Consider the following 23,880-nt stretch of genomic DNA (forward strand, 5'->3'; position numbering starts at 1 on the left):
TGGTCAGATTGATCACTCCTTTGATTCTCTGTGCTTTGTCATCACGTGTCCTAAAAATAGTCAGTCTTTTTATGAAATTCGTTCAGTCTTGGCCTAGATCTCTCCAAACTTCAGTCCAAAAGCTAACGGTATCCCTTTACCCACAAGCAGCAGACACACCAGCTTTGTGAGGGTCATCAGGAAAGATGATGGCCATCCATCTTTGTAGGAATATTTTTCCTGTCATATGTATTTGGAATTTAGCTAGGCAGGAGCAAATTCCAAGTTCCCATAATCCATTCAGTCTGAGCCACATATGTCTTAATATCCAAATCCATTGCCTTGAGTCTCATGATTTTACTATATGAGTTTAGATAAATCTCTTTGGATTGCAAAACTTGTGCTCTTTAAAACAGATTCTACCTCTTTTGAGTATAGACAGAAATGGTGTCTGGTCTAGAGTCAACCATTACAAAAGGTGGTCTTGAAATAAGAAAGATAGGAAACATCAGATATCTTTTGTATTTGTTATCATTTGAACCATAGTACTCTTTGAATCAACTTATTACCTCAACAGTTCCTTTTTTTGCTACCAAAGAGATTAATTCTGGGTAACACAAACCTTGTGTGCAATTGAGCCCCATGTGTTTGAATCAGGACAGAGGCACATTATTCAAACAGTCTCCTGCTCCATCTGGGTAAAGCTTTGGCTAAATTAATACAATCAGGTGTCAGACCTACACAAAACTGGTAAATATGTGTGACTAGTTACTGTGGTGAAAGGAACACAATTAGTTTCTGAGCTGAGCTTTACAGACATCTGGACCAAGACTGAAAGAGTTTCATAAGATCATGATTGGAGACTGGTTATTTTTAGAATGCATATGGTCACAACATTCTCTAGGGACTCTGTTCTGTTTTACTAGAATACAGGTCATCCATCTTTGCTTGTAATGAATCAGTTTAGAGTTGGAGATCTTAGTTTTCCTACAATGAATACTTTGAAAAAGATTTTGAGCTAAAACTTCTTTTGAATCCCTAATAAGATAAAAGAGTTAACACAGTTCTCCTTGGGTAACCTGCTTCCTACAAGAGGGGATGGGGGGTCAAGCACATTAAGTGCATGTATCAAGTGTGATTATCTGAAGGAAAGGGATTACTCAAACAGGGCAGCATCTACTTAATTAGAATAATACGTCTGTTCCCTGGGTGTTGCTTAGTTGTAGATGACTACTGAACTGGTTAAGCAATTTTTAGTACAGCTCGTACCAGACTCAAAGCAGCTGCTTTCAATTCTGACTTCTGCTTACATAAGCAGACTGTCATGTACTTTGGATTTCAGACCCTAAGTTCTTTATTCCTGGAGGGACAAGTAAAAGAAAGACTATAAACAGCTTTATTTTTAGGACTACATCTGTGTGTGTGTGTGTGTGTGTGTGTGTGTGTGTGAGAGAGACAGAGATACTTGGAACCAAAAGGAAAATACCATTTCTGAGAGTCAATAAAATAATTCTGTCTACTCCATTAATTTGACACTTGCCATAAATACCAGGTAAAGCTTGCTCCTGTTAGCCTTCATTATCCCCTAAGTCAAGCACTAATCATTATTCTTATCTTTCATTCACCAGGGAGTTGGTGCCTTAATTTAATTTTCACCCTTAGCAATTTTGGGTGAAATTAAATAAAAAAAATAAAAAAAAAATGAAATGTAGACAAATCATTATGACTGGGCCAGTAGAAACTAACGAATATGTCCAAGTTGTGTTATTTTTCACATAGATAAGAGTAGACTCTAGGAGCAAAGTATTGTCACATAACTATGCAACAAGGTCAGATTAGGGAAAAATGAAAAACAATTAGAAATGAAGAGAGGATGCCATTTAAAAGAACTGAGAAATGTTGGATACCAACTGCCATATTTCTAGTCTCATGCAGTGGTTATAGTCGACTGTCCTTTGGGGTTGAGTCTAATATGTGCCTGTTTCTTGCATTATTGGTTTTTAAATCTTACTTTCAAATCACAAAGTCAAAAGGAAAAATGAAGTGAATATGTCAGGAGTTGTTGTTGCCGAGCTAATGGAAATGTGAAAGGTGTTTCTGCACAGAGAATATTGATTGACAGTAAATGATGGTGTAAATCCCATGGTGAATTTTTAAGACTGAAGAGCTGATGAGATCTGACCTTTGATTTGCAAATGAATAAATTGAGGTCCCAAATGGTAAACTGACTTGCCTAGGGTCATACATACAGTGCTTTACCTTGATTAAATGCTAGTCATTTTTCCATACTAATATATTCCTTTGGAATTGTATAATTCATTCAGTCATGCATTCAGAGTTTATTCAACAAACATTTATTGAGCATCTATTATGTACTAGATACTCTTCTAGATTCAGAAAAGAATTACAAATGGTTCTTCTCTCAAATATCCATTCACCAGTGACTGCTGATCTCAAGATCCTGTTGGATTTCATGATTTTCCTAATTTTGAAGATTAAATGAGCTAGCCTTTATAAAATCCTTGCACACACAGTTACAAATACATTGAGGATACTTACAGACATTATTTCTCATTTGATTAATTAGTCATTAATGGTTACACAGAGTTCTGATATTGAGAAAAGCGTTGAACTTAAGTGAATACACATATTTGTATATATATGTATAACTTATTAAAACAGGCTAACACAATTTCTATTTTATTCAACTCATTCTCTTGCAAGAATGAAGATTATTCACTTGCACAACTAAAATGATTTTACTGATATTGAAATACAGTAATTGCAAGAATGGCACATCCAAACTAAATGATCCTATAAGTGAATACTTCTTAGCCTCCTAGGCTTCAATAAAGTTCCCAAAGATGTTTGAAAAAAAGACATGGAGTTAACAGAAATTCCCTTTAAAAAAATTCTAATAGGCATTAGGCAAAGAGGATGCATGTGATGCTTAAATTTATTAAGTTGGCTAAGTTTGCAATTAACTGAAAGCCACCAGAGAGATAAAAAATATAGATCCAACTATCAGCTCTGTTCTCAACACAAGAAGGAGGTTTGTATGACTGAATAACAAACCATGACCCATGGAAAGGAGTCCTGCCACACACAAGTTCTTCCATCTTTCCTCTACACCCTACTACAAACATGTGGAGAAAAACCGTATACAGGAGTCTCCTAAATTATCAAATAGATCACACTTCAAAAAGAAATATTAGTAACTATCTCTAGTCTAAGTCCAGTCGGTTAAAGCAAGTTACCAAGAATGACAAGATTTTAAATGCTACTGATTTTCTCATTTCTTGATTGAACACATCTATAGAATAATAATAGCAGAAGACTCATGGATTACCAAGCACAGTTCTAAATGCTTTACATGTAGTAATTCATTTAATCCTCACAATAGTCCTATGAGGTTTATAATATTATAATTATCTTCCATTGATAGATGAATAAACTGAGGCATAGAGCAGTCAAATTCTTGCCAAAGGTCACATAACTTGTAAGTGGTAAACTGGGCTTTTATGCCTGATGCCTTAGTGACCACACAAAACTACTTTTATACTTGACTGCACAAATACAAAATCCACCTGTCGTCTAGATCAGAGAACCCATAAAGGATCACCATTGACCAGAAGGAAGAATGGTCATAAAAATGCAGAGAAAATGTAATACTATATGCCACTACTAAACAAAATCTCAGAAAGCACACCCTTATCCAAGCACTAATACTAATAATTGAGTATTATTTGAAGATAAGTGTATAGACATCATGTTAATGTTTTAAAGGCCTTAAACATTTTGTGAATGCCATCATCATCATCAAAGAAAGCCCAGTAATGTATGACAGCACATTTAATTAAAAAATGGGCACTTCAGGAATCATTGAATTTAGATGACAGACTGCACATTGGGAGCCCCGCAGTACATTACTGTAATAATGTTACAGTTCTCGGAGAAAACAGATTTTCTCCCCCCATGAGAATGCAACAAAGAAGAAGATGCAGAAAGAAGATCAGCTCATTCTGATGGGAAAAGGAGACTTTCCTGCCAGCCCGTCAGGCTCCTGTCAAAAAGGAACAACTCTATACACTAATGAGTTCTGATGCCCCCCTGAGAAGCAGGTGGTGTGTGGTCTTCCCACAGGTTCATCCTCTCAGGGCAGATCTTACAGCTCATAGGGCCTGGAGAAGGTACAGGTACCATATTTAATCCATCAGGGACAGAGTTAATCAATTGCGTAGAACTTTGCCATTTGTCTCCTGGTGTGCTAAGTGAGCTTTCTACCCAGCCTGAACTAACAAACTCCTCTCACAGCACTATAAATATCCAGGATGGCAAAATAGGTTACTTAAAGGATGGTTATTTGCATGATAAAAGAATCTTCCTTTTCAAAAAGAATTCTTTTCCAGATTTCTTGAAATAGAGAAATTTCTTAAACATCCTTAAATGGGTTGTGATTTATGACATTATATTCAAACAAGGCTTTAGAAGGGGGAAAGACAAGTGATGTTTAAATCTCGTGTTGCCTGCCACTTATATCATTATCTTATTTAATCTTCATAGCCGCAAATGGAATAAGAGCAAGCCAAACAAACTTGGAAGAAGTGTGGTAGGAAATAAGATGGATTAAAACCAGCAAATCCCATCCTTACAGTGGCAAAACACTGAACTGGCGCTCCAGAACTTGGCTGGATTTTCCAAGTTGGCTACAAAACTGGGCAAGATCCGAGAACCCTCTCAGACCCTCAGTCCCAAAATCTATAGAATAAAGATCAGCGAACAAGAAACTTGAAAATCCCTTCCAGTGGAAACAATCCATGTTTCCTTATCTACAATATTTCAATCCAAAGTCAGTAGGGATGACAAAGCTTTTAAAAGAAAATTAAAAAGGGGATGGGCTTTTTGCTTTACAGCTTTTTCTTTAAAACATGATTAAAGGGATAACCATGGCTTTCATTAGATTCAATCAGTAATGGTATCATGAGCTTAGGAAATAAAAAAGAGAATAGGGCATAATTAACCTTAATCTATTGATTTCATTCTATTTTAATATGTCTCTATTTATGGGAGGAAACGAATTAAAACCACCAGAACGTATTCACATATGAATTGGTGGCAGATGAATAGCTGTATGTTATCGTAGATATAGTGGGTAAAAAATAAAAATGTAAGAAAAGTGCAGTCTCTTTAATGAAGGTGATCTATGTTTTATATGTCAGCTTGTTATGAGTCATTTCACAATCTAGAAATCAAGAAAAGGATTACATGCACTGTTTTGACACTGACTCCTCTTGTTCATAGTTTGATGAAGACCTAGCTGATGGAATGCCATTGTTAATTTCATTTTCTCCCTTTAGTGTCTATGTTATTAATAGCTCTGTCAATGCTGATGCTAATATGAAGACAGAACAAAAAAACTCCTAATTTTAATAGTTTGGAGGCAAGTAAGAAATGCAGTTGAGTGGTTAGAATACCAAGCTGGGAGTCACCTACCTTGACTTCTCCATTACTACCTATTCTAAGATGACATGTCACATTTCAATGCATCCACTTACAAGACACTTGACTTGAAATGCTTTTTAAGGCTTTTTGTGAAAGATGATAGGACCATGTGCAATGATAAGGTCTTACCCGTGCTTTCACCATTTTTAACTCTAGATCTTCCTTTCAAGCCCAGCTTAACCCTTACCTTCCCCACTGAACTTGCACCATTAAACCACAAACCACAGTCATGTTCTTAGCGATAACACCTATTATTGATTATTTACATTGGTGCCTGCCACTGTGCTGATAATGTGAATTTCTTCATCACCTTTTATTCTCAAATGCTGAGTAAGAATAAATAGCAGAAAGTGGGTTCAAAGATTTTAAGGAACTTGTCTAACATCATATAGCTGGTAAATTTCAAAGCTAGGAATTTTATAAGGTTTGCCCGCCCCCATTTTTCGCTCCTGATTATTACATTGTTTTTTGAAATTTCTTCTGAGAATTATTATAGAAGTTGGGCTTAATGTTTATAATACAACCTTTAACTACATAGTTTCTTAGATTATTCTCTAGATATTTTGGATATATATACATGTGGTATATATATAATATATATGTAAATATATATATATTTCTTGCTATAGTTGACATCTGTCATTCACTAATCCTAAAATTAATGTGTAGAAGAAGGAGGGAGAAGGAAAAGAGGGGAGAAAGAGGAGAAGGGAAAGAGGGAAGGAGGGAGGGAAAGAAAGAGAGAGAGAAATGACTCCCATTATTACTACGATAAGACTTGGGTTAGATTCCATCCATCACATGCACCAACTTAAGACACTGACTCAAATATAACACAGGAAAAAAGACAAAGTGTGAGCATCCATTTTTAATGTAGCAAATCTCAGCAGATAATGTGGTTCTGGAGCCTGCCACAGCTGGCTTCTTGACCTGGCCACTCCCTTATGGTGGCAGAAGCAGCAGCTCTCTTGGAGGTGGCAAATTTGGCAGTTTGCTTCTCAGAGTAATCTCTGCAAGCTCAGCTTTAGTGTCTGTCCTTAGCCTCCCAACAGTTCTGAGAGCTCTTTAACCTGTAACATATTCCTCTCTGCTTAACTTAGCTAACATAGATTTTATGATCTTCAAATAACCCTGATCAATAACTTATCAAATTGATTTTAGTTCCTATATTAGTTATATATTCCTATGCAATGAATTACTTCAGAATGTAATGCCTTAAAACAATATGCATGTATTATCTCATAGTTTCTGTGTGTCAGGAATATGGGCATGACTTAGATGGGTCCTCTGATTTAAGTTATTGGCCAAAAGGTCTTAGGTGAGAAATAAAATATTGCCTGCCATATCAGTAAACAAAGTATCCAGCCACCACTTTATAACCTCCTTGATGGTGAGACCCCAGGGAACTCAGGAAGATAACAAAGAATGACCGCCAACTAACAGCCATCAAACTGGAGCTAGCCCCCCCACCCCCATCCGACAATGGAGCTTGAGGAAACTCAGGATGAGAAAACACAGGAGACTGACCCCAGAAAGCTGAGGCACAGATCAAAGGAATGATTTCAGTGAGCCCAGACTCTTGAATCATCTCATCTGTAGAAAAAAGCTAAATTCCTTAACTTGAGATACCTAGTTTTCTTTAATTAACAGTAATCTTTTGATACTCTGACTCCCTGCCCTTTTTACAAAACTCCTATATATCCTGACTCCTCCCATGCTTTCTCCCAGGCTTGAAGTCCTAAAATTGCTGAATAAAATAACTCTCAACTTTTAGGTTGTACCTTTTCTTTCAGTGGACAAAGGTGTCATCTAAAGTCTTAGCTGGAGGGGGGGGGGGAATCCTCTTCCAAGCTCACTCAGTGATTGTCGGCTGCATTCAGTATTCTGAGGGCTGTTGAAATGAATGCCTCTGTTCCATGCTGGCTGTAGACTGAAGGCTGCTCTCAGCGCCTTGTCATACAGGCCTCTTCCAGATAGGGTCTTCCCTCACCATAATGTGTGAGCAAGAAAGCAATAGAGAGAGTCTGCTTGCAAGACAGAAGTTACAGTCTTTTGGAATTTAATCAAGGAAGTGCCTTCCTGTCACTTTTGCCAAATTATATTGGAATCAAGTCACCCACAAAGAAAGGTGAGAATGACATAAAGACATAAATAGCAGAAGGTAGATGTGATGGTTAATTTTATGTGTCAACTTGGCTTGGCCACAGAACCCAGATATTTGGTCAAACACCAAGTGAGATTAACATTTAAGTCAGCAGCCTTTTGAGTAAAGCAGATTAGTTTGTAAAATGTGGTTGGTCCTCATCTAATCAGTTGAAGGTCTTAAGACAAAAACACTGTGGTCCCCCAAGGAAGAGGGAATTCTGCCTCTACGCTACCTTCTGACTCTTGCTACAACATCATTCCTTCCCTGGCACTCCAACCTGCTGCCTACGCTCCAAATTTTAGACATGCCAACCTCCATAAAGGCATGAGCCAATTCCTTAAAATAAATTTCCCTTACATATTTCCACATCCTATTAATTCTGTTTCTTTACAAAACCCTGATTTATATAGTAGGGTTCATGAGAGGCCCATCTTAAAAGTCTGCCTTCAACAGTTTCAAAAGGAAAAAATAGGGTTTTATGTTAGACAATATACCCCCTTGCAAAAAAAATTTAAAATGCACCCATGGATCCATTTTAGAGCAGCAAGAGGCCTTAGAAGCCACCTAGTCCAACCCTATTATCTTATAGAGGTGGAAACTGAGAGCCAGACATGGTAATGACTTGTTCAGCACGACTTAGAAACAAAGCCAGGGTAAGAACTCAGTTTTCTCTCTTAATGCTCTTAGCATTGCCCCATAAATTCTCCTAAGTTGAAAGCTGAGAATTATTCGTGGCCTGAAGACTGATTACAGCGAAGGGAAATCTTCATGGGCAAATAAACTACTGGTCAGCTGGGCTGTTCTTCCCTTCAGCCATTCCTCCTAAATCGGGTAATAGTTTTGTGCTGGTGCCCTCATCCCCCGTCCCAGATTCCTTAATGATCAATGGCACGCATAGCCAAGACAAGGGGCTGGGTCATGGATCCTGCCAGTGGCTATGGAACAGAGCAAACTAACTGGCCATGAGGGGATTAAACCCCTGACCCTGCCCTCATTAATGCTGAGCACTAACCAAGTGTTAGATACGCATAGTATCATTTGTCTTTAAAACTGTGTTTGAATCGGCTATATTACAATCTCATTAACATCTGGTAGCTAGAAACAATTTAATTGATTCCTCTAGTGCCTTTTATCAGTGCAGAATATAGATGAATGAGTACATTAAAAAATTAAACTTGCATTTTAAGAACATTTGAGTTAAAATGTACCAAAAAAGAAAAAAGAAGAAAAAAAAAAAAAACACCTGAAATATAAATTAAGGTAACAAGATCCGTTGTGATAGATTTTCTTGTTTACTGCCATTTACACATGGAGGGAAATCTAGAGATGATGTCAAACATTGCATTCAACCTGGATGTTCATGATTTGAGGCAATTTGTGGAGATTAAAATCTTGAGTTTTATAATGCACATCAACAATAAATCCTGTTGCTTCTTCTTGTCTAACCCAGTAAAAATCAATGCTTTTAGGTAAGGAGTGTTGATTACAAATTATTTTGAGCAGTTATTTTAAAATGACAACCAAGTCTGAGTGAGAGTTTGACTTAAAGTCATTTAATCAAGGATTTTAAATTAAAGTATCACTCTGCCCTGGTGTGATGGGTTGTAGAAGGAAGGAAAATGAACATTAACACGCATTATGCCAGGTGCTTAACGTGTGTTATAACATTTGGTCCTCACTACAAACCAAGAGGCAGACATTTTTATCCATATTCTATTGCTCGGAAAACTTAGGGTCAGAGAAGTTCAACAACATTCTCAAGGATACAAGTTCTCAGCTGCCTGGGAAGCAAGAATAAAACTCAAGTTTATTAACTGCATTGCTCAAATTAAGTTCTCTCTGCTATTTTATATATATGTGTGTGTGTGTGTGTGTGTATAGATAAATGTGTATATATGTATAAGATTAGATTTATGTATATACATTAAAGTTGGGTTCTTTAATTTCCTATCTTTCCCCTCCCCCAAACATACTCTCCTACCAGTTCTCTTCTACTCTCACTCATGCATAAACACATATGCATACTCCATGCACATGTGCGCGCGCACACACACACACACACACACACAGGCCAAAGAATAAGATTAGCATTTGAGAAGCCAGAATTTTAGTCTTGACTCCATCTGTCATTTCAGACAAGTCACTAATCTCAGCCTCCTCCTTGGTTGATATACTTCTTCCCCGTGGTCTTGTCTCCTTCTAAAATTATATAACTAAACATTTATTATCAAGTATTTTTAGACTTTATATTTCCCTAAGCAAAGTAAGTAAATTGGTATTATTTGGTTACTTCGATGCCTCACATCACCAGCAATTCCAAGCCTCTGATCCTACGCTGTCCAATATGGTAGCAGTTGCTGGCCTTATATGGCAATTGAGCAATTGATATATGGTTGGTGTAACTGAGGAACTAAATTTTAATTTAATTTAAATTTGACATTAAAACTGGGTTAAAAAATACACAATTTTTATTGGTTCATTAGGAGATAGTTTCACTTTAACCACTGAAACTTTGGCATCAGAATTGAGATGCATAATACACACACACCAGATTTAAAAATATAGGTTTGAATATAAAATATTTCATCAGCTTTTTATAATCATTACAGGTGGAAATAATATTTTAGATTTACTTGCTTAAATACATTATGAAATTAATTTCCGCCAGGTTCTCTTTTTTAAAATGTCACTATGTGGGTCAGCAAACTTTTTCTGTGAAAAGACAGAACTATTTTAGGTTCTGTGGGCCACATACAGTTCCTATGGCATGGTCTTTATTTTCGTTTTTGTTTTTAAACAAATTGTTTTAATGTAAAGGATGTTTTGATCTCATGGGCAGTACACATTCAGGCCACTTGCAGTAGTTCTAGACACAGGTCTAATGTGACACATATGCCCTTCTAATTCCAGGGCTCAATAGCAAGAGGAGATGCTCTTCTCTGAAACTGAACAGGCTGAACCCATAACAAGGATTGTTCTCCTCACACTACAGAGGAGGACACTGAGGTCTAGAGCATTTAAGCAACTTTCCCAGGTCATATAGCTGGTCAGTGCAGAGCAGGGTAAGAATTCATATCTGCCCAGCTCCAAAGCTCACTTATGACACTGCATCATACATTTTCTGTTATTAAAACTGTCTCCTCTTTTGTGTGTGTGTTTTTTTGGCCATGCCTATGAAATGTGGAAGTTCCCAGGGCAGGAATCAAATCTGAGCCACAGCAGCAATCCAGGCCACTGCAACAACAACACAAGATCTTAACCCAGAGTGCCACAAGAGAACTCCAAGACTTTGTTTAGCTTGATTCTTGAACCCTCATGGATCCATTCATTTTGCTTGTCGGTATTTATTGAATGAATATTTGTGCAACATATAAATAATAGGGACATAGCCCCTGTTCCACATTTAAGCTCATTTTTGAAAAGGCCTGAATTTCTTATCAATTTAATTTATGAGATACAAAATGAAGTAGAAAATTGACAATTATTTTCTTACTTCAATCAATATAAATGGCAAACCTGATAATTCAGGATTGATCCAGTTAACCCCAAATTGGCAGAGGTACAGACATTTTATGTTCTCATTCTTTTTCTAATTCAAGATCCTTTATTAGCTTCAGACATAATAAAAAGGTGCTAAAATAAGTACAGAATCAAGCAGTAACAGCCTACATTTTAACTAATGTAAGAATAAAGTAATAGATCTTTGGTTAGGCCAGTATGTTAGTCTATTTTCTTTCAGCATATTTGCTTATTTTCGTGATTATTCACTCTATAAAAATTGTACCCACTATTTTTGGGGGGTAGTAGCCTTCCAAAACTCTCTGGCTTTTTTATATACAAGTGGATCACTTATTATGTCTCTTTATAAAATTTAATGAAGTCTTGTTTTAAATCAGTTTCTCTTTAGACCAGATCTCTGTTATCAACCCCTCCTAGAACTTCAATTAAAATGTGAACTGGGAAAGCTCCCATTGTGGCTCAGGGGTAACAAACCCAGCTAGTATCCATGAGGATGTACGTTCAATCCCTGGCCTCGTGCAGTGGATTAAAGATCCTGCCTTGGTGTGGCTATTGTGCAGACTGGCAGTAGCAGCTTGGATTCCACCCCTAGCCTAGGAACTTTCATATGCCACAGGTGTAGTCCTAAAAAAGAAAAAGTAAAAAAAGTAAACTGAATATTTCTGATTTCTTCATTTAAAACCCCAGCATAAACTTCTCTTCCTTTAACACTCTCTCTGGGCTTAATCGTGCAGCTGGTGTGCTTTGGGACTAGGGAACATCTTTCATTCAGCTATGTAACACCTCACTTTGACTAACACAGTGTTTTCCACATAACAAAATTCCTAATAAGTATGCACAAATAAAATATCTCTAAGGGAAGCCAAGAGGCCTAGGATTTTTCTCTCATATTTGTTTTTCTTTTCAATTTATGTGGCAAATGATATTATTTTTAGTATGAGCTATAAATTTCCACTGTAACAACTAGATAGGCTGTCAGGTCGGGTGCAAAGAGTTTAAGTTTGGGGGCAACTCTCCTCTCCAGGAAAATTACAAATACATTTGGACAGAAGACTTGGAGCTTGAGGAATAATTCCATTAACTTAAGAGGTATTTTTATAATTTTTTCAGAACATTAATTCAAAAAGAATCTATCTGATACTATTAAGACTGGTCCACATCTTTTTTCCATGTATTAGAAGGAAAAAAGGGAAGGAGAATAAAACATCCATTCTTCAGAGGCTTAGATGGAAAGTTAAGAAAGTTCTAAATCACTAAATTTCATTATTAAAAGACTTCTTTTATCCAAGCAGTGGAATCATTTTAATTAGGATTAAAATAAGTAGCAATGATAATTTGATATGATTGGTATAATTTAATACATGAATAGTAGACTCAGTAATTGAACAATGTGTATATATATGCATATATATTTATGTTTGTATGCATACATTTTAAAATTAAATAGTGACACATCTATACATTATATGTATGGATATAAAATGTATACATATGCCTCAATATTAAATTATATGTACATATAGAAATAGATATATACAGAAAGAGAGAGCTATAGCAATTTAAATCATGTTTTTATTATTCTCAACCACTTTTGCATGTAAATGAAGTTTGATAACAATCCTAGTGGACTGGTTGGCCATGAACTTGTTTATTTTTCATGCATACATATTAAACTCATGTGTTTAAGGAAATATCTTGAGGCTTTTCAGCCTATTCAATTTTTCTTTTTAATTATAGGGTAAAAATGCTTACACACATTTTGCAATGTCAATTGACAGCCTCCATTTAAATGGCCTCTCTCTTTCGAATTAAGATGTAAAGTGTACCACTGCTTCCTCTTAAGCCTATCTGTCAACATCAACATCTTATGGATATTGTAAAGGATACAGAGCTGAAGGAAGGATTTCCACTGCACTAAATTTCTTTTCATTATATTTATTTACTGAGACTTATTATTGAACTTGTTGACTAAGCACATTACCTTTTAGTTATTCTAAGTTTCTGGGAAATAGAAACACTCCATAAGCTGGGAAAGTAAGAAGTTTTCAATGTCCAAAAAGAATAAAATAGGTAGCTGCTCAGGTGTGTATAAAATCCAAAGGTATTTTACTTTAACCCTTTCTCTAGAGACCAAAAAAGATCTATCTGGGTTTGAATCCTCTTTTCAACCAGGAAAGTTATTTAGCTTTTCTCAACATTTCTAAACAGCTGTAAAGTTATTTTGAGGATTAACACAAATGATTTCATCTATAACATCATCTAGTACAGCACCTTTCAAAAAGAAGCACTGAATAAATGATAGTTATTATGCTTTTCTGTTGTTATTGGGCAAAAGGGTAAGAGGTGACATCTAAATCTTTAAGTATGGAGAAGTTCTTTATTTGCTGCAGACATAGGATCTTTTGTATTATCCTAAGCCACAATAGAAACAAAATAATTTATTAGAATGGGATTCATTTCAATACAGCACAATCAACTAAGGGAACAGCCCACACTGTAAAGCAGGAATGGGGGCCAATTTTGCAGAGCATGGTATGCCTCCAGTAATTATAAAGATAATTCACAAAAACTATTTGCATTTGCATTCTAGTAATACTCAATGTTTTGTAAGTTGATGATGTATGTCCATAAATTGAAGAAGCAGTTTAGTGAAGTGGTTAGCACAGACTTTAGAGCAGACAGGGGTGTGCTGAAGTTGGTACTAGACATAATGAATAACTAAATATTCAGGTATTGTAAGCCTGTTATTAAACCTTTGGTAGCTTGAAATTAACCATGGTAAGAACATTTACACCATGGAAATTGGCAAATGCTACAAATCTGCGGTTGCCTCCACCCACCCCAGAGACCTGGTTTAACAGTAAACTGCTGATCAACTGCTCATGCAGTCACGGATGTATTTAATTGCTGGCTTTAATACTTAATGGTTATAGCCTTTACAAAAATACAGAGTTATTTTGTATTTTTCTCCTGCAATTGCCTGATTGAGAAAACAATATAATTATTTCTTTGTCAAAAGTTCCATTTTGATTAAGTGATTTAAGTTACTTAATGACCTAATACATTCCTTGTAAGTGGCAGCTCATACTAATAAGCCAAAATCATGAAAGAAACCACAATGAAGAGAAGAGCAGAAATAAGTAAATGAAGAACTCTCTGAAAACAGGGTTTTTTGATGTATTAATAAGTATCGTTAAGCAAGTGATTCTAACTGTATATAGAAAAGAGGTGATCCACCCTACTCAAGGTTCACTCACCATGAAGAGATTGCTGTGTGCTTTTCCACTCTCTGAAGAGGGGGAGAAAAGAGAGTCAGTTCCACCAGAGGTGCTCTCTTGGTGAGCTTGTTGCTGTGGGACTGGTTCATATAAGCTGTCCATAGAGCCCTCCTACAGTAAAGAGATTCACAAGTCAAGGAATAACAAAGTGATCATCACTGAAGAGTCATCTACCCTATCTCCCCATCTTTATATTCAGTACCCCATCTAAAAGATCCCGTGCACAGAGATTATGAATTTGTGGTTGGCCAATGGTCAACAGTGAACAAGACGGTAGAGGGGCACTTGAAACACTTATTACAGAGCCAGGAATTCAAATAAGACTAAGTGCTGGGGAGCCATGTGCAAAATGAGGCAACTTCTCAAGAAACACAATGAAGACATCAAGTTCAAAGTACCAAGTTTAAAGTCCTATTGGGACACCAAAAAACTGTATTGGGTGTAAGGTCACAGGTTTTAGTTATATGTGTCCCTCTAATTAGACTACCAATTAGTACTAATTAGTACTCTGTCCTTATGTAAGAAACACAATCTGTTGTACTTTAGCTTCCTTTGCTGTAAAGCTGCAGTTTCATTCACTTTACAGAAGACCGTCAGGATTACATGAATACAAGTATGCTTGGAAAGAGCGAAAGTATTTCACAATAAAGGCATTAATATTAATATTTTTAATATTTATATTATTAAATAATATTGGTTTTGTTTTTATCTTTCTATTCAATAATGAATTTTAAAATGTATGAGTTTGCATTCATCGTGAACTCTATGATAAATATTCTTTGTATCTGGGGAGCAAACTTTTAACTGAATTGACTTGATATGCCCTTTCCTTTTGAGACAGAATTGGTCTAGTTATGGCATCATCTATAAAGAATCTTTTTCTTTTTTTCTTTTTAGTGCCGCACCTACAGCATATGGAGATTCCCAGGCTCACCACGAAGAGATTGCTGTGTGCTTTTCCACTCTCTGCAGAGTGGTTCCCAGGGTTGAATTGGAGCTGCAGCTGCTGGCCTACACCACAGCCACAGCAATGCCAGATCTGAGCCGCATCTGTGAGCTATGCCACAGCATGGGGCAATGCCAGATCCTTAATCCACTGAGTGATGCCATGGATTGAACCCACATCCTCATGGATACTATGTTGGGTTCTTAACCCAGTGAGCCACAACAGGAACTCCTAGAAACAGTCTTAATGGAGAGAGGAATACACCTCATTTATTGAAAATTTCTACACTGGTGATGCTGATGATGGTGTCATCGATATAAAGTTCTGCTGGATTATGAAAAAAGTTTCTTGTGTGAAAAAAATGAGTGTAAAACCACAGTATTGCACTGAAGATTTTGTCAGCATTAAAAATGCATTTTATTGACATAAACAGAGTAAAGATTGAGTTGTATTCACATTGTCTACTTTTAGAAATTTCAACCAATGTGATCTACAATTTCATAGTTTAAGTAACCCCTGCTCCACAAACATGGCAAATTATTGGGAAACTTTAAAAGAGCTAAGTAAGCCCTAAGATATGTGTGCTCTAAGTATCTAAACATGGAGGAAAACTGAAAACCTAACAGAAACAGAAAAGTGGTGACCAAGGTTACACTTTGGACGTGTTAAGTGACCCCCCCCCCAACAGGCAGCATTGACAGATCTTGGGCCTTGTGATGTAATGTGCAACAGACACCCTCCACACAAAGCAGACTCCGTGCTGAAATCCAGGGGCTATAGCAGCACTCAGAGCTATGAAAGGGGGTTGTAAAAAGTTCCTTCCAACAGCTGCTGGGGCTCTTGCTTCCCAGAAGCTATAGGCGAGAAAAACAAAATTCAATAACACAGCCATCAAACTGGGATCTGAAACAAACTGCTGGCTGGTTTATGGACTAAGTCAGTAATACACTAAATGTCACCTTGGGATGTGATCCCTGGACCAGCAATGAAAGCCTCAGGTTTAACTGGGGCCTCCCAGAGAGACTGGAGATTTATGCCCCACAACTAGATGGAGAAAGGTAAAGAGACCAGGAAGGAGAGAAGAGAGAAAGGAGGCTAGAGGGGAGAGGGAGAGACAGAGACAAGACCACAAGAGACAGAGACTCTACAGAGAGACACAGAGTGTGAAAGAGAAAGAGTTACCATTCAAGATTAGCCAAACCACATGAAGGGATCATGCTGGGAAAGAGAGCTGAATTGACAATCTGAAAACAAAGCCATTTTGTTAAAAATAAATAACCTAAAAACTAAAATAACTAACTAAATAAATAAATAACCTTCATGAAATCAAAACAGGCAGAAATTAGAGCCATTAAATAGCGGCAAAAATAAAACATTTGAAAAGTCTTGAAGGGAGTTTCTGTCATGACTCAGAGGTAATGAACCCAACTAGTATCTATGAGGACACAGGTTCAATTCCTGGCCTCCCTCAGTGGGTTAAGAATCCAGCATTGCTGTGAGCTGTGATGTAGGTCACAGAGGTGGCTCAGATCTGGAGTTGCTGTGGCTGTGGCATATGCTGGCAGCTGCAGCTCTGATTCGACCCCTAGCCTGGGACTTCCATGTGCCATGGGCGGGGCCCTAAACACAAAAAAAATAAAGTTTTGAAAATGAACAATATAATCATAAAAAAATTGGCATGAACTCAAGAGCTCTCAAAATAATTATTAAGTGCTGAAGAGTTGACTCAGGAAGAAGCATAAAAGGATAAATAGAAAACATGAAACATTCTGGTAAGAGTGTGGCAGATATATTTAAGCACTACAACATTGGATTCATGGGAATTCTAGAAAAACAAAAATGATACATTTTTTTCTTATCAATTCAAGAACATTCTGGACCAATTTTATTTATATTTTTAAGAAATACTATATTTAATATTAACATAACTAAATTTAATAATTTAATAAAAATACGCCATGGCCAATTAGCGTTTAATATGGGATATAAGGATGTTTCAACATTCAAATACACTGTAACATGTTTAAAAGAAACCTTTTTATTATAGAAAACATTCTTGGGCATTTGAAAAATTTATTATTTACCATTGGTAAAATCTTCACAAATTGGGAAAAGACAGGATTGAACTTCCTCAGCCTCATTATAGTTACTTCTAAAAAAATCTCAGGAAGACCTGGTAGTACAGTGGGTTAAGGATCCAGTGTTGTCATTGCTATGGCTCAGATTGTTGCTGCCTGTGGTGTGGGTTCCATCCCTGGCCTAGAAACTTCTGCATGCTGTAGGCATGGCCGAAAAAAAAAAAGAAAGAGAGAGAGAGAGAGAGAGAGAGAAGGAAGGAAGGAAGGAAGGAAGGAAGGAAGGAAGGAAGGAAGGAAGGAAGGGAGGAAGGGAGGAAGGAAGGGAGGAAGGGAAGAAAGAAAGGAAAGAAAGAAAGGAAAAAACCCTCAGGAAGACTCAATTGGAAGGAATTACATGAACTAAGACTAGGATGCCTGCCATTATAGCATTCTTACTTGTCGATGTCAGTGGAGAGGGAGAGAAGCTGAGGATGGTATAATTGCTAAAGAAGAGGAAAACTTACAGATTATCCACATTAAAAAAAAAAAAAAAAACTCCAAGAAGAACACAGACTACCAGGATTTTTAAAATTCAGCAAAACAACTTATTTGCAATATCAATATCTGAAAATCAATAATGTATCGATAAGTCAGCCAAAACAAAGAAGAAAAGTAATCATAACAGTATGATTCTTAGACCGCTAGCAATAAAGTTGGCAAATGATGTACAAGAATTTTATAGATAAAATTAGAAAACATCACTGAAGACCATGAAAGAAGAATAGAATAAATGAAGAGGTAGACATATTCATAGATGGGGGGACTCAACCCCATAGTGAAGTCAGTGTTCCCTAAATGAGTAAATTTCAAATCCATTTTAATCAAAATCCCAGCAAGGATTTTTGTATAACTTCACAAGATGATTCTGTATTTACATAGAAGCATAGAGACTTTAAAAAGGACAGGGAGAGGGTATTCTTCCGAGTAAGATATCTACTTGGCATTAGAATTATCTTAACAGGTATGTAGAAGAGTCATAAAGAAAGGGATGGAGATAAGCCAATAGGTTAAAATATAGAAGCCAAATAAGACAGGGGCAGCATCTCAAATCACTGGAGAAATGGTGCAGGGATCATTGATTTGTAACCTCACTGGGTTACAAAGTCAAGCTAAACTCAATAACTGTATGATGAGCTCAACAAGGAAATCATCTTGCTTCTAAACGCCTTATCACAATACACAACTGTTAGAAAAATTCTCCAGTCAGAGCGGCACCCATAAAAGGGTTTGTTCCTGCCTCTCTTTTGAAAGATAGACGCCATTTGGAGTTTATAGATCCAAAATAATAGCAGTCACTCTTAATGGATTATTTATAGTATCCTTGGTTCAGGATGGGTAGTTCATTAAGTTTGGCTTTATATTTCTCTTAAAAACCTCTTTTATGAAAAGATTTACACTTAAGAAAATGTTTAACTCTTTCGCTGACTTTCCTTAATGGTAATCTTGATGTGATGCCTAATATTTAAAATTCCTCCTTCCTAGGGATTGAAAGGTCGATAATATTTATACACACTTCCACTTTTTAACTCTGCAATCTTTCCATTAAATCAGTAGTCTTTCATCTCTTTTTTAAAATGCTGAGTCCCATATGTTCACATTCCTACAGGCGCAGATAAAATATGTTTTGAATTACGTACAAATTCCTGGCAAAAACTCTCATCCCACCCCTTTTTCACAGCTCATAACAGCACGGCAGGGTGTCACAACACCCTGGTTGAGAGTCCATTCACTAGATAATTATTTATTCCACAGGAAGGAATTAAAAAAATACCTAAAATAGTTTTGATTTTCCCCCCAAATACCTTGTGGATATTTTCTTATTAAAGCAATTGTTTTTGAGCACCTACAAACTTTGGAATGCTTGCACAAAACAAGTCAGTGTTCATGATGGTTCAGTCTCATGCAGTATGTTTCTGAACAAGTAACTTTTTAAGGATAACTTTAAAAGATGAAAAGAGTTGCAGTCAAATTGAGACCACAAGGCATGGCTTTCAAGCAATCCGTTTTGAGTATGTGCTCCCTTCCTTATATTACAGAGAGAGACAATCACGTTCATTATATGGTTATATGTCTTCAGTGGCAGGATTATAAAGCATATGCCATGCTATGCTGAGCTATGCTATGTTATAGAAACATTAGCATACTGATTATAGTACATTCAGAGCGATTTCAGAACACAATTGTCTCTTCTGTTACACTGCCTATTTCCATGGGAAGTATATTCATATAAACTACATATAGCTCTTTTAGAGCAACTAGAAAAGAATGCACAATACCACTTAAATCACCTGAAATGGAATTTCTCCAGTCAGATTTATATGGCACAAAGCAAAGTTGAGAATTGGCAGTTATTTTGTAAATTGGAACTATATAGGCAACCTGAACTCGGTGATTCAGCCTGCCACAACTCACAATTGCATTTTATTTTTCAAGATGCTCTAAGATTAAATCCCTTATCTTGGCTTAAAATGCCTCCTGTTTAGGTATTACAACCTATGTCAGCACCAAGTCTAGCACTTATGTTAATCTTATTCGCAATTTGGAAAGAAAACAAACATCAAAGTAAACCGTTTCCTTTCCTCAAATGACAGGGATCTCCCATCATTGACATCTTGAAAAACCAATGAATAGGCATAATACCCTGCTGTAAACACAGATAGAAATGAATAAAATTATTTTTGAAATGCATTTTCAGCATTGGCAGATGGTCACAATTGCAGGTTAGAGTTATAAAGTATTTCCAGGTCTATGACTACTTGCTAACTTCCGCTGATCCACTTCAAGCTAAAGAAAAAAAAAAAGTAATAATGTAAAAAAGAATTTGAGAGGTGCTTATACCCTTGAATGAGCACATCTGCAGGACTGGATTAATCTATTGTACCCTGCACTGACAGTGCTGTGTAACTCAGAATGCTGCCTCCATGGTAGTTTAACCAAGCTAACATAGAATGCAATTCATTACTCAAACAATAAAGAAGAAATTTCGACTCCCAAAGCAAAGCAAGCAACCCAAATGCAGCATATTTAGCAAACACACGCACACACACACACACAAACAAAAAACAAAAAACAAAACCAACAAAAAACCTCCCCAAATAACAAACAAAAATTCTCATACTCAGTAATAAAAAGAAGAAAACAGTTCCTCAAAAATACTGCTTAAGTATCAGACTTAGAAATTCAGTATCAAAATGTTAAGTAGCTAGGAATTATTATAGATAAATATACACAAAGGACTTTTTTTTGCAAAAGACTTGCCTCTAAATACTATTGGCCTAGTTCTTTAATAAAAATATGACTCTTCTTTTTCTGATGTGAGCCTCTTATAAGACCCTAAAATGTATTAATATCATCACTTAGGAAGTTGAGGGTATACCCTGGTTCCATACAATGAAGTAGAAATCAGGCTGTAAATGGTGCGTATAAACAAAACTTACCAGGGAAAAGCAGAAAAGATTCATTTTTGTTGGTTTTGGTGTCTTGCTGTGCTCCTGGTAGCCCTCTCTTGCCTTCACAGCTGTTTGGGCATTTCTCAGGGGAGATTACGACAAAGACAAATCCCTGCCATAATCCCAGGCATTCAGAAACCATTATCAAATGAGATAGGTCTTTACTGAACAAACAACTTTCTAAATTAATGAGGAACCCTGACTAATAAAATGAGAGAATGAGACTTAACATGATCTCTGTAAACACATTTCCAAGGTGGCAATGATATTGCTAAAATCTGGAGACACAATGCAGCGAAAACAATGGTAGGACCATCTAACTTAATTAAAAATATGGAGCAAACCCAGGCAAAAAGTCATCCTCCAAGAGAAAAGTAGCATCTTCCCTTCAAAGTTGTTAGCTCAAGGCTTTGTACCACATGCCTCCCCATCTTCCATTCCTTTTTTCTTTTCCATTAATTAAAAAAGTTGGATCTCTTATATGGTAAGATACTGAGATAAGTGATTTTTATGGTGGTAAAATATGCATAACTTAAAATTTCCCATTCTAAACTTTTTTTTTTTGTCTTTTTAGGGCCACACCCTCCGCAAATGAAGGTTCCCAGGCTAGGGGTCTAATCAGAGCCGTAGATGCCTGCCTACGCCACAGCCATAGCAATGCCAGATCCTTAACCCACTGAGCAAGGCCAGGGATCAAACCCGAAACCTCTTGGTTCCTAGTCAGATTTGCTTACCACTGAGCCACGACGGGAACTCCGTAAACATTTTTAAATGTACAGTTTTGTGGCATTAAGTATATTCACACTGTTGTGCAAACATTATCACTCTCCATCTCCAGAATGTTTTATCTTGTAAAACTGGAAGTCTGTACCCATTAAACACTACATCCCCTTTTCTCCTTCCCCCCAGCCCCTGGTAACCACCATTCTACTTCATGTTTCTATGAATTTCAGTACCTACATATTTCATTTAAGTAGAATCATGCAGTATTTGCCTTTTGTTTTTTTGTTTGTTTGCTTTTGTTTTTTTTTTGTTGTTGTTGTTGTTGTTTGTTTTTGCCTTTTAGGGCTGCACTCATGGCATATGGAGGTTCCCAGGCTGAGGGTCTAACCAGAGCTACAGCCGCCGGCCTACACCAAAGCAACACAGAATCCGAACCTCTTCTGTGATGTAGTCTGTGACCTACATCACAGCTCCTGGCAACATCAGATATTTAACCCACTGATCAAAGCCAGGGATCGAACCTGCAACCTCATGGTTCCTAGTCAGATCCGTTTCTGCTGTACCATGAAGGGAACTCCGTATTTGCCTTTCATAATTGGCTCTTTTCACCTAGCTGTAGCATGTGCCAGAATTCTTTCTTTTTTAACACTAACAAGTATTCATTGTATGAATGTACTGCCTTTTGTTTACCCATTCATCTGTTGATGGACACTTAGGTTGCTTTTATCTTTTGGCTATTGTGGATAACGCTGCTATGTATAGTGTCACATACCTATGTGCATCCCTGCTTACAATTCTCTTGACTATAAACCCAAAGGTGAATTACTTCAAAGTTAAATTTAGATCTTGCAAATACGCTTCTTTTTCAGCTAGCCCTGAACTTTATTTTTCCTTTAAATTGTATGTATTTCTAGTATCCTTGGAAAGGGCATCTACAGTTGTCCCTTGTCTTTTAATTAGGAATTAGTGCCTGGCGAGTTACATCGTACACTTCTGCTTTAGACTGTCACTCATTAAGAATGCTTTGAGCTCCGCATAACACACTACACGACTGAGAACACGTACTCATGACTAAGAGCTCTTCTCATATAAAAATTGGTCTCCAGATTGACCATTGTTGCCATCGATGCAGAGGGTCACTGAGGTCAGAGTCATGATCACTGGCTGCAGTTCCCTTACCCTTCCCGTCATAGTCTGAAGTGGAGGCAGAAGTTCAAAGCCTAAGGTCCTCACACTTTTAGATGAAAGAATCCCTCATGGGTGTCAGGCAGCCCTCTGTGTTTGGCTGCCTTTCTGTGATTCCTCCCAACAGCCTCAGCACCCTTGTAAGCATCTCTAATTCTGCATACTTTCTCAAAGTTAGTACTTTGGGGGACTACTCTTTAAAGTATATTTTGAGAAGCTGTAATATTAAAATTTAATCAAAACCAGAGGAAACTAATAAAAGTTTGAGTTTCTTTCTGATGATCTTGTTTAAGAGCTATAACATTATTTCAACTCCCCATACTAAAAAAAAAATTATAAACTCTACTCAAGAACAGAGTTCAATAATCCCTCTAGGGAGTTCCCATTGTTGCTTAGCTATAATAAACCCAACTAATATTCATGAGGACATGGGTTTGATCTCTGGCTTCACTCAGTGGGTTAAGGACCTGGCATTGCTGTGAGCTGTGGTTTAGGTCACAGCCTTGGCCTGGATCCTGCATTGCTGTGGCTATGGTGTAGGCCAGCAGCTGCAGCTCTGATTTGACCCCTAGCCTGGGAACTTCTGCATGCCATGGATACAGCCCTAAAAAAAAAAACAAAACAAACAAAAAAAAACTCCCAAAATAAATTAATAATCCCTCCATATTTCCATTACCTATATGCAAAAATTATCGACATCCTGTTCTATCCTTATCATTTTTCTTTCCTGCTAAAGTCTTTAAACTTCAGACATAACGTCATTTCACTCCTACATATCTTCACTTTGTACCTCTCTAAATTTTTTTTGACATTTTCTTTTTTTTTTTTTGTCTTTTTTGCCTTTTCTAGGGCTTCTTCCTGCAGCACATGGAGGTTCCCAGGCTAGGGGTCTAATCGGAGCTGTAGCCACTGGCCTACGCCAGAGCCACAGCAACACAGGAGTCAAACCACATCTGCGACCTATACCTCAACTCATGGGAATGCCGGATCCTTAACCCACTGAGCAAGGCCAGGGATCAAACCCACAACCTCATGG

The 23,880-nt window shown here is 37.0% G+C and overlaps 1 protein-coding gene and 1 long non-coding RNA gene across 5 annotated transcripts in view; one reads left to right on the forward strand and one right to left on the reverse strand.

Annotated features, from left to right (window-relative positions):
* LOC146397824 (uncharacterized) overlaps positions 1–14,531 on the reverse strand; it is a 47,097-nt gene extending 32,566 nt beyond the window's left edge. The window contains exon 1 of the mRNA XM_084991720.1: positions 14,404–14,531. Coding sequence (XP_084847846.1) covers positions 14,404–14,526 — 123 coding nt within the window. The 5' untranslated portion in view covers positions 14,527–14,531. The remainder of the gene's footprint in view (positions 1–14,403) is intronic.
* The window catches only part of LOC102161811 (uncharacterized), a 277,061-nt gene that overhangs the window by 219,815 nt on the left and 33,366 nt on the right, over positions 1–23,880 (forward strand). The gene's annotated exons all lie outside the window — the stretch shown is intronic.

Source organism: Sus scrofa, chromosome 13 (genome assembly GCF_054392235.1).
Source record: "Sus scrofa isolate SSC_HxYL_T2T_F1_AM1 chromosome 13, Sscrofa_HxYL_maternal_Yorkshire_Landrace_v2.0, whole genome shotgun sequence".
Taxonomy (NCBI): domain Eukaryota; kingdom Metazoa; phylum Chordata; class Mammalia; order Artiodactyla; family Suidae; genus Sus; species Sus scrofa.